The sequence below is a fragment of the Pinus tabuliformis genome, chromosome 3_2 (assembly GCF_031772625.1).
Source record: "Pinus tabuliformis cultivar Carrire ecotype Pingquan chromosome 3_2, CPIR1, whole genome shotgun sequence".
NCBI lineage: Eukaryota > Viridiplantae > Streptophyta > Pinopsida > Pinales > Pinaceae > Pinus > Pinus tabuliformis.
Window position 1 is genome coordinate 815288234 of NC_142302.1, and position 11423 is coordinate 815299656.

Consider the following 11423-nt stretch of genomic DNA (forward strand, 5'->3'; position numbering starts at 1 on the left):
TTCTCGGCCCAAGCACTCATTAAATGCTGCTTGCAGACGGCCATGAATTCAGCTTAGACTAGTTTGGAATGGAACGCCGATGGCCATGTGGCTCATCCTCTCACCGCCTACCAGTCTAATCTTCATTAATTACCTTGATTGTCACCCACATCTGGGTTATTACTTTTATGTCATTTTTTTATATAATTTTAAAATAAATATACATTAAATTAAATACTTAAAAATTAGCTAAAAATATTCTAACTTTTCAAAATTTTATATTTTAATTTTATAATTAATTAAAAAGGATTAATGAAAAAAGAAAAATATAATATAAAAGAAATAAATGGATATGATCAAATTTGATTTGGTTGGAGTATCTATTTTAAAAAATTCAAAATATAATTTTCCCTTATCCACTTATGGAATTTATGTGCAAACTTCCTGAATACAACAAGAGGCAAGTTGTCTCTAATTGTATCAGCAGAGTTCAAAGGAACAAAAGAGGAATTGATGTTCGAGAAATCTTGCAAAGAAAAGTTGTCAGCTACCCCCACAAAATGAAGAGCCCAACTTATTAATGTCTCTATATAAGATAACGTGAATGGTAAGTGAAATAGTAGCTTCGGTATGAGTAGTAGTCGTGCAAGAAACTAGTAGCTAGGTAAGACAATAGTAGCCTACAAGCTAGCTAACTTAGGGTGCACTCTCAGAGTCAATTTTGCAGGTGTTATATAATATTGTATGAAATTGATATGGTTTTGTCTTAATTATTAATTGTCTTAAATGAGTTTTTTCTTAATTGCCATTGTCTTAAGTGGTCATTGTCTTAAATATAATGTTTTGTCTTAAAATATTTTTGTCTCAAATAGTTTTTGTCTTAAATATAAAGTTGTCTTAAAATATTTTTGTTTAAAAGTGTTTTTTTCTTAAATTTTATATTTAAGACAATTCAATTGATATTAATTTTTAATGTAAAATAACAAAAGTAAAAAGTGACTTTTTTGTCTTAAAAAAATGTCTTAAAAGTGTCTTTCCTGTAGTAGTGTGGGATTCCTGAAGCCTTTTAGGTTGTTTAGTGAGACAAATTTATGGATAGGCCTCATGAAAAGTTAAGCCTGGAAAGAAAATGTGTTGAGGGGAAGGAACCTTATCCTTAGATATATAGTTGTTTTGAGGTATCTGAATTCCCCATGATACTATGTGGGGAAGATTTTATGACTTTTGATATATTTTTTGTTGAGCCAATCTTTTAAATCATCCTCAATAGATGCACCCTCCCCACATAGATAGGCGTTGAAGACCAAATTTGCTTAAACCTCCTTTGCAAAGGAGCCTATGAGGAAAAAGATGAGATTTCATCTTAATATCCTGACAACATAGACAACATCTACCATGCCCATGAAATGATATCTTCTACAACCTGTCCCTCATAAGCATTTTATTGTGTAGGAAAAGTCACGTGAAGAATTATGATTTTGTTGGGCATTTTACCTTCCATAGTCATTTTCCCACCAAGGAGCAAAGTCTGGCCTATTTTCCTAAGCAGTGGATATGCATCTAATTATTAGAACATATCCTCATATACAGTTGGGGGACAAGAGAGATTGCTCATTTTATTCCAAAAGAGAAACAAAGAGCTATGAAGCACTCGAGTATAATTTTCCCACATGGGGGTAAGCTCCTTCCTAGGTCATCCATTGTTAGACCATTTACATAGTATAATCTCATCATGTTATTTAGATAGAAGAAACCCTTCTTGTTAAGCCTTCTTGGTAGGGGTAAAGGAAACAAGAATTTATTTAAACATGTTATCCAAGACTTCTTTTCTAAGTGGACCTGAGTCTCATTTTGATCATGCAAAACCAACCATTATTTTGATGAGGGAAATAACTTTTATGATGGATTTGAAAAAGATGGAGTAAATACTTGCTCTTTACATCTCATTATGAGGGAAAATTTGTAATTCATTCAATTTTTAACATGGATTTAGAAATAATTATTTACAACAAAAACAAATATTTCAATGTTTGCCATAAATAAAAATATTCCATGTCATCTCTCTCTTTCTCTAGAGAGTTCATATGGCTAAATCATAGATATATAATTAATTTCAGCTCCAACATTCTGTTAACCAATTTAAATCCATCTAGACTCTATATTTAACATGTGTCTAAAGAAATCATATGGCTCAAAGCTCCATACCTTTTCTCAAATTTTATTTATATTAATTTTTTCTTCACCTCTAAGAATTTGATACCTATCCATAGTTAATTATGATGATGTTAGGAATTATTTAACATTTTATTTTTATTCTCCAAAAGTATAAAAAAACATTTCAACATCGGCTTGTTTTGATTACTTAAATGGTCAAGAAAGTTGGTAATGTGACAAATATTTAAATGATCAAGAAAGTTGGTAGTGAGACAGAGAGAGTTCATATGGCTAAATCATAGATATATAATTCTTTTCATCTCCAACATTATGTTAACCAATTTAAATCCATCTAGACTCTAGATTTAACCTGTGCTTAAAGGAATCATATGGCCCAAAGCTCTAGACCATTTCTCAATTTTTATTTTTATTAATTTTTTCTTCACCTCTAAGAATTTGATACCTATCAATACTTAATTATGATGATGTTATGAATTATTTAAGATTTTATTTGTATTCTCCAAAAGTATAAAAAAATATTTCAACATTAGTTTGTTTTGATTACATAAATGGTCAAGAAAGTTGGTAGTGAGAAAGAAAGAGTTCATATGGCTAAATCGTAGATATATAATTCTTTTCATCTCCAACATTCTCTTAGCCAATTTAAATACGTCCAGACTCTAGACTTAACATGTGCCTAAAGAAATCATATCGCTCAAAGCTTGAGACATTTTCTCAATTTTTATTTTTATTAATTTTATGTTCACCTCTAAGAATTTGATACCTATCAATACTTAATTATGATGATGTTAGGAATTATGTAATATTTTATTTCTATTCTCCAAAAATATAAAAAATCATTTCAACATCAGTTAGTTTTGATTAGTTAAATGGTCAAGAAAGTTGGTAATGTAACAAAGATTTGAATAAATTGAATGTGAGTATAAATTAAACATCTTTAACTTTCTTAGTTGGATAGAATTTGAATGACAATAAGAACATTTTTTCATCACACAATATTTTAAGAATTGACAAATATATACTTTTCACTATAAAACTTATAAAAAATGATTTTTATTTTAATAATACTTATTTTCTTTTTCAAAACTAAAGAAATGATTTTTATTTTAATAATACTTAAATTTTTTTTTTCAAAAGTAAAGGGAAAAAACATATTCAGTAAGACTAACCATTTTATTTCTAACTTCAACGATTTTTAACAATTTACTTCTGGCAAGAGTCCCACCCGTTTTCGTTTCCAACTTAGATGTTCTAGCGTCGCCTTTCTTGACTTTTTCACTGGGATATGAAAGAAAAATAATCGTTGTTTTCTTGGTTACCAAGTTTTTGCATTTATTTTATTTTTTTATATTTTTAATAATATCCAGCTAATTTCTGGATTACTAAGTTTTTTTTTTTAATATTTATAATAATATCTATCTAATTAATAATGTGATTAATCTGAAAAAGTTATTATTTGCAATATTTATCTAATTAATTATTTGATTAAATGTACTTTTCATTGATATTTAATAAAAAAAAATTTAACTTTTTCAATATACATTTTTAATATAAGATAGCAAAATTTTGATTTCAGATTAAAAGTATACTCTCACCTTAATTATTATATGCTATGAGATAGATTCTAAAATGCAAATTACAATTATTTTTAATTAATTATTATTATTCTTTTAAATAAATTAATAATCTGAAAGTCAAAATTTCAGGGAAAATAAGACTTCACTCTCACAAATCATTAAATGTTTACCCAATATAATCATGATTAACACAATTTAAGGATGAAATGTTAACAATTCCACTTGTATGAAAGCCTTGTTCGTGGCTACAAACCAACCCTATAGGAGTCTAACTTAGATGACAAAGCATGAGGCATACAATTCCAGATGACACGCCTTCTCTGTCTATTTCCCCGAGGAAAGTTCTCAAACCTGTCTAGGGTTTACGGCACGAAAAAGCCAGCGATCACTGCAAGAATTTGAACCTAACCTTATCTTAAAATCAAGTTAGTTGCGTGACGTAATCGGATGTTTTTCCTTTGGAGAAAAAAATCGTTGTTTCCTTTGTTAAGTCTTTGCGTTTTTGATTAAGTGTACTTCCCTTTCGCTGGTGTTTAGTATTTTTAAGTCTTTTCAACATATTTTTTTAATATAAGTTGTCAAAATATTTATTTAATTAAATGTTGAAAGATTAAAAGTATATTATTATTATTGTGGTTTTTTAATATAAATTTTCAAAATATTTATTTAATTAAATGTTGAAAGATTAAAAGTATACTTATATTTTATTATTATTATTATTATTTGATTAATAATTAAAATGAACATGTTATTGTTAACTACTTTAAACTTAATGCTATGCATTTATGTTAATTGTATAATGATACAAGTAATTGTAATTGTCAAATCTTTAATATTTTGTTTGAACTGTTAGTAAATACCCCAAAATATTACATAAATGCAAAACTCAATCTTGTCATGTAAAACACCTTTATAACTTTCCCCAGTAAACATGTTTGCATGTCAAAACTGGTTCCTTGCTATTGTCCCTTGACTTGCTTGAATGGAATACGTATTTCTTCAACAAATAGGTGTTTTCTTTAGATCCAAGAAACACATTATAACTGGTTTAAGAGTTGGGGATCGGTAGTAGAAATATTTTGCCAAATTTAGCTTTATTAAAATTGAATATATATGTGGTACAAATGTAGCAACATAATTTTTTTATTAAGATTATATTATATATATTATTTTTATTCTAGATTTATAAAAAAAGAAATTTTTGGTGGTTTATCATCAGGACCACATGAAGAGGCAGGACAAAGACTTAAATGGAGAGCAATGTAGAGACCATAATTTAAGTAACTACTATGTTTGAACAATAATATTTAAATTTTTCTGATTTATATGGAAAGACTTTTCTTAATTTCTACTCTATCAATTTCTTATGTAAATCTTATATCAAATAGTATTTTTATTAATAATGTTTAATTAATTTTAAATATAAATTAATTAGTGATATTTTAAATAATTTTTCAAATATAATAGAAATTACATTTTAAAACAAATATAAATTTAAATTTAAAACAAAATTTGTTCATTTAATAAATTATTATTATTTATAGTATAAGTTTTAATTATTATTTTTATTATTTTTAGAGTTATATATATATATATATATATATATATATATATATATTAGGTGTAATCTAACTTATAGATAAAATAGTTTTTTTTTCACTGTTAATTTTAATTAATTTGACAAGGATTTTTAAAAACTTGAGTTTAAATTGTTTAATCTGCGTAATTTCAATGTTCCAGGGGTTTTAGCTATTTTGTCTATAAGTTAGACTACAGCTTTAAATTAAACACAAGAGCCAACTAATACAGCACTTGTTGTATATAATTTGGGTTTCCAATTCTTTTTCTACTTTGAAAATAACACTTACAAATTAAAAATTATATATAATTTTCAAATACAAGATTATAAATTTTGCATTGATAATTCTCAAATGCAAAATTATTAACACAAAGACATTAAGTGTTTGTCCATATACAATAATTTCCTCAAAATCTGGAAAAATTAAATGAGTAGAAGCTCTCTTCAATAAGTAGAATGTTTAGGGCTTACATGATTTGAGTAATGTTTAAAAAGATAAAACCAAAATATATTTTTCCATGATTTAAGCTTTTGTGGTAGCACCTAATTAGTTTGTGAAATATTAGTCTTAAAACATATAAAAATAAAATATATATTTATTTTAAATTATATATAAATTTATTAAAAATTAAATGTAATCTTTGAACAAATTTTGCTCATTAATTATCTTTTATTTTAATTTAATTGTATTTAAAATAAAGGGCAAAGACTACCTCTATAGAACATGTTCGTTATGAATTAATTTTTTTTCTTAATTCTAAAAGATAAATTAATAATCTAAAACTCAAATATTCACGGAAAATAAGACTTGGCTCTCACAAATCATTAAATGTTCACCCAATATAATCATGATTAACACAATTTAAACGTGAAATGTTAACAATTGTACTTGTATGAAAGCGTTGTTCGTGGCTACAAACCAACACTATAGGAGTCAACTTAGATGACAAAGCATGAGTCATATAATTCGAGATGACCAGAAGGATTTCAAAGTTGTCAAAGATGTCCAAGGGTTACGGTACGAAAAAGCCAGCAATCACTAAGAGAATTTGAACATAACTTTATCTTAAAATCAAGTTAGTTACGTGACGTTTTCGGATGTTTTTCCTCTTCCACATTTGACTACTACATAAACAGATCGTCTCATTGGTTGTGCATTTTTGGAAGTGTTAGGTTACGTGGTTGGAATAGTCTAATTAAATTAATTTCGGTAGAGTTTCAGATTGAGGTAGCACGTTAACTTTGAGGTATTTCAAAACCCGTTTCATGATGGGCACTCGAGTAGAATTACTATTTGATCACCAAATAATTCTGCCCCAGTCAAATTCCGGCCCCATAGGAATCCATCTTTTTCTTAGTCTAGTGTCCTTACGTGTTACTATCGATTACCTACCCCATCACGGATATAACCCTTATTTATTTCTAAATATGTATTGGGTTCAAATGCCATTCGAGTCATTGGTTATTGGCTGGACTGATGGCACATCATGCACATTTTCCATTTCTGGTGGCCATGATGATTGCAGTAGGTCTGGCAGCCGACGATCCCCAGTCTGCACTAGCGGGCGAAGGTTGCAGCAACACAGAGACATATACCTATGTTAACGTCACAGCGTTTCAGCAAAATCAGAAGGCTGTTTTTGCATCCCTCAACTCAAATCTCTCATCAGATGGCTTCGCTACTTCAAATAAATCTGGCAAAACGGATGCTGTGTATGGTCTTGCGGTGTGTCGGAAGTACTTAACCGCCAACGAGTGCTTGGAATGCGTAATGGAAGCGGAAACTCAAGTAAAGGCATATTGCCCCAAATCTAATGGTGGTCGGGTTCATCTGGACGGTTGTTTCCTCCGCTATGAGAATACTAGTTTTTACGGTCAGGATGTCGACCCTGGGGCTTCCCATGTCTGTGGCTCCACAAATGACACCGATCCACAGACGTTCTCTCAGAGAGCCACTGCCTTATCCGGGAACCTCATAGAAAACGCTTCTGCAAATAACGGTTATGCGACTGGCTCCATTGATGGCTCCCTATATGGTGTCGCTCAGTGTTGGCCCACCCTTACAACCAGTAGTTGCCAAGGATGCCTGATAGAAGCTCAGAATGAACTACTAACCTGTCTTCCCAATCGTGAATCTCGGGGTCTCGAGGCGGGCTGTTTCATGCGCTACTCAACTTACTCGTTTTTCACGGATAACCTGACTTCCCGTATGAGTTTTCTAGATCTGCTGCAACTATTTGCTGTTTGATTCTGATATAACATCTATGTTGATTGCTTTGTTTTAATTTGAAACGCAGCATCGGCTAATCTGACACCGTCGTCGGGGAAATCGTCATCGAAACTAGTGCCTATACTGTTGGGATGCATTGGCGGAGCAGCTTTGGTTGTGGTGATGTGCTTCATACTTTTCTATCGACGTATTAGACATCGCAAGAACAATGATAAAACAGGTGATTATACAGCTATTTCCCAAATTCTTCTGACTTCTTTAACTTGGTCGTAATCGAAGATTATGATAAAATTATTTTTATGATGCTCTGAGCAGATGATAATTTTGCTGCGAGGGAAAATTTCGAGCAATTTGTGTTTGATTACGAGGTTCTCAGACAAGCGACTCATGACTTTGATGAAAACAATATGCTCGGCAAAGGAGGATTCGGTGAAGTTTATAAAGTATAATATTAAAAATGGTTTTGACAATTTTGTCTAAATATAAGCGGTATTGTCAGACTAAGTCTAATGAATTAAGCGATGAGCAGGGGATACTTCCTGATGGGACTGATGTCGCGGTTAAGAAACTGAATGGAAGGGAGACTACTCAAGCTGCGGAGGATTTTTTGACAGAAGTGAAGCTCCTTACCAGCGTCCGCCACCGTAATCTTGTTCGTTTACTCGGATGTTGCACGCGAGGGCATGACCGATTGTTGGTATACGAGTTCATGTCAAATAACAGTCTTAACAAGCATTTGTTTGGTAGGTTTCTGTCGTCTAATTTTTCCACGATTCAAGTTGTTTTCTAAAATTATGTGTACTATTTCACTTACTGATGCTGAACCGAGGCTTTCAAACACTTTTATTGGAGATCCGCAGGAGAGATACGAAATGTTTTGAGTTGGGAAAATCGTTTAAACATTATAGTGGGCACAGCTAGAGGCCTTGCATATCTCCACGAGGATTCCAATGTTCGCATTATACACAGAGATATCAAATGTGCGAATATACTTCTGGATGACAGACTCCATCCTAAAATAGCTGATTTCGGAATGGCTAGATTCTTTCCAGAAGGCGAAACCCATGTTTCTACCAGAGTCGGAGGAACAGTGTAAGATATACAATTCATTTAAGTACTCATTAATGTCTCAAGTTGTACAACTCAGTTATTGCTTTATTTTCAACGGTTACACCCAACCATGAATTTATTGTTTCCAATTTTTTACGAGGCAGAGGCTACACTGCGCCTGAGTATGCCACCTATGGGCAATTAACGGAAAAAGCTGACGTCTATAGTTATGGGGTCGTCGTACTTGAGATCCTGAGCGGGAGAAAGTGCGTGGATGCAAGATCGGATGCCTCTATGCAGTTAATATTGGAATGGGTGCGTCTCTAGTTTATTAGATAATTTTAGTTCCCATGATTATGATAAATAAGCTTATCTAAAACCATGTATTGAGAATTTTGCGGAATTGTGCAGGCTTGGAATCAATACCAGAATGATCAAGTTTTGGATATTGTTGACTCGTCATTAGAGGGGAACTACCCAAAAGATCAGGCGCTAAGAGTGATCAAAATTGCGCTTCTCTGCACTCAAGGCCAATGGGCACTGCGGCCGGCAATGTCAGAGGTTTTGTTGATGTTAACCAACAATTCAGAGGTTACCGCTGAGCCAACAGAACCAGCTTTCATAAATGACGGTGCAGAGAGAACCACGCGTTTCGCTTCCACAGTAAACTCAGATTCTGCATCTCACGGATCTATTACAGTGTCTTTGTTTCCTCGTTAATTCAAAGATTACGCTGAGCCAACACGACCAGCTTTCATAAATCACGGTGCAGAGAGAACTACCCATTTCACTCCCACAGTAAACTCACGTTCTGCATCTCACGGATCTATGACGGTGTCTTTGTTTCCTCCTTAGTCTAACTAACAAGCTTAGTAGACGCAAGTGGCATGCCTATATATTTTACTAGTGGCATGCCTGAGCATGATATTCATGGCATGCTTTTCTGTGAATCGGAGCTGAGAATGTTTGGTTTGAAGAAGTTGCATATTATCTTCCTGTCTTATAGGTGGATGGTGAATAGTGGGATCAAGATAGGTACAAATTATTTCAAGTATTTAGTTGCCTGTCAGAGCACGTGTTCCACGTCAAAGCACGTGATTACAAACCAGATAGTTCCATGTCAGAGCACATCTCTGTCAAATATTTTTTTGAATGTTTATTGTTATGTTACAATACGTAAATTTCGAGTTGAGGGAGCGGAGGACCGGGCAGCTGGAGCCCTAACCGCTTCGGCCCTCTGGTTCGTCCCTCAGTTCGTCGGCGTTGCCAGGGCTTTCTTCCTGCGGGTGCTACTGATGATGCCTTGTTCTCTCTGCGGTGTGGTCGTGTGCTTTGGCGGCCTTCTTTGGGTGATTGGGTTCTGGTCTTCTGCTTTCGCCGGGGACCTTCTGCTGCCGCCCGCGGTCTTTAGTGGTGACGCCGTCGTCCTGTTCCTCCTGCCGTCGCCATCTGTTTTCGGTGTCGTTTTCTGCGGCTGCTAGTATTGTTGTGGTCGCGGTTTCTCGACGGGCTTTGCTGCCCGGATTGATGATGTTTGGGCTTTCAGGGCGGCCTGTGCCCTGTTTTTCCGTTTTGACTTTGAGGTTTCTGGCTCGGATACTTGTATGACACTACAGAGCTGTTGGATTGATGTTGTTTAGGCTCTCAGGCACTACAGAGCTGTTGGATTGATGTTGTTTGGGCTTTCAGGGCGACCTGTGCCCTTTTTTTTCCATTTTGGGGTTTCTGGCTTGATATTTGTATGACACTACATCGCTGGTTTATGGTTTTGGTTTCTCTTTGCAGTGTAGCTGTTTTTTTTCCTGCATGTTCTTTTGGCATCTTTATATCGATGGCTGATTCGCCTAATATAATCGGTCGTATGTTTGCGCTGTCAATTATTTGACCGCACCTATGTCCTCTGATTGGTCCTATGTTCGTATGATTGGGCTGTCAATTATTTAACCGCACCTATGTCCTCTGATTGGTCTTATGTTCGTATGATTGCGCTACCAATTATTTGACCGCGCCTATATGCATCTGATTGCGCCTCGTCCGTCTGATTGCACCTATGTTTATCTAATTACTAAATATGGGGAATCAGCAATCGAGATATAAACTCAAGGTGTTTTTTTTACAAGTGTGTCAAACTTATTATAACTTAGTTTTAAAACTAACAGTGAGAAATTTTTTCCCAATACTTATTGCATATAGAAACTTTTTCCCAATACTTATATCGTGTGCACCTATGTCCATCTAATTATCAAATATTCAAGAAATCAACAATCAAGATAAACTCAAAATGTTTTTTTACAAGTGGAAAAACTTATTATAACTCAGTTATAAAACTAATAGTATTTTTTTTTCAGAAACTTTTTCCCAATACCTATTGCATATAGAAACTGTGATTTTATTATTAATAAATAAAAAAATAAACTAAAGTAAATTTCTTTCCCGCTGTCTATTTGGAAGGTAGCTTTTTTATGAAGTTACTTGTCAAGTTCATGAGGCTTGTCAAAGTATTTTGTGTAATGACTTTGGATCAACCGAAAATGTTCCTCACTAACCATCTTAATCTTCATGAATGACCTTTGTTAGCATTCTGCATTAAACTTTATAATCGTTATTTTAATTTTTTTAAGAACTTTTAATGCACGTGGAATGAAAAATTCTTATGCTCTCATAAAATGCTTATATACATATATATAAAATTGGTGTTCCTATTGTACAATAGCTCCAAATTAGGTCTTCATAAGATCACCGTGATCTGCAACCAATGATGCATGAATGTGGAAGAACACCCATCTTTATTAGTCCTTGTCATTTGGTAGATGACATGGACTATAGTGATGGA

General features: G+C 33.1%; 1 protein-coding gene across 1 annotated transcript; it reads left to right on the forward strand.

Moving 5' to 3' along the window:
- The first annotated feature begins 6775 nt into the window (after positions 1-6775).
- Positions 6776-10359, forward strand: LOC149183120 (cold-responsive protein kinase 1-like). The gene is made up of 7 exons (XM_089417049.1): positions 6776-7517; positions 7608-7760; positions 7856-7983; positions 8070-8283; positions 8401-8632; positions 8755-8905; positions 9002-10359. Exons 1-7 carry the CDS (start codon positions 6788-6790, stop codon positions 9308-9310), a joined length of 1917 nt encoding a protein of 638 aa, XP_089273175.1. The 5' UTR covers positions 6776-6787; the 3' UTR covers positions 9311-10359.
- Positions 10360-11423: the final 1064 nt, after the last annotated feature.

What these genes read in the sequence shown, in the direction of transcription:
- LOC149183120 (XM_089417049.1), top strand. Translation starts at nt 6,788, where the DNA reads ATGGCACATCATGCACATTTTCCATTTCTGGTGGCCATGATGATTGCA. An exon ending in TCTTAACAAGCATTTGTTTG is followed by an intron (nt 8,284 to 8,400) that starts GTAGGTTTCTGT and finishes GGAGATCCGCAG; the next exon opens with GAGAGATACGAAATGTTTTG. An exon ending in TGCAGTTAATATTGGAATGG is followed by an intron (nt 8,906 to 9,001) that starts GTGCGTCTCTAG and finishes GGAATTGTGCAG; the next exon opens with GCTTGGAATCAATACCAGAA.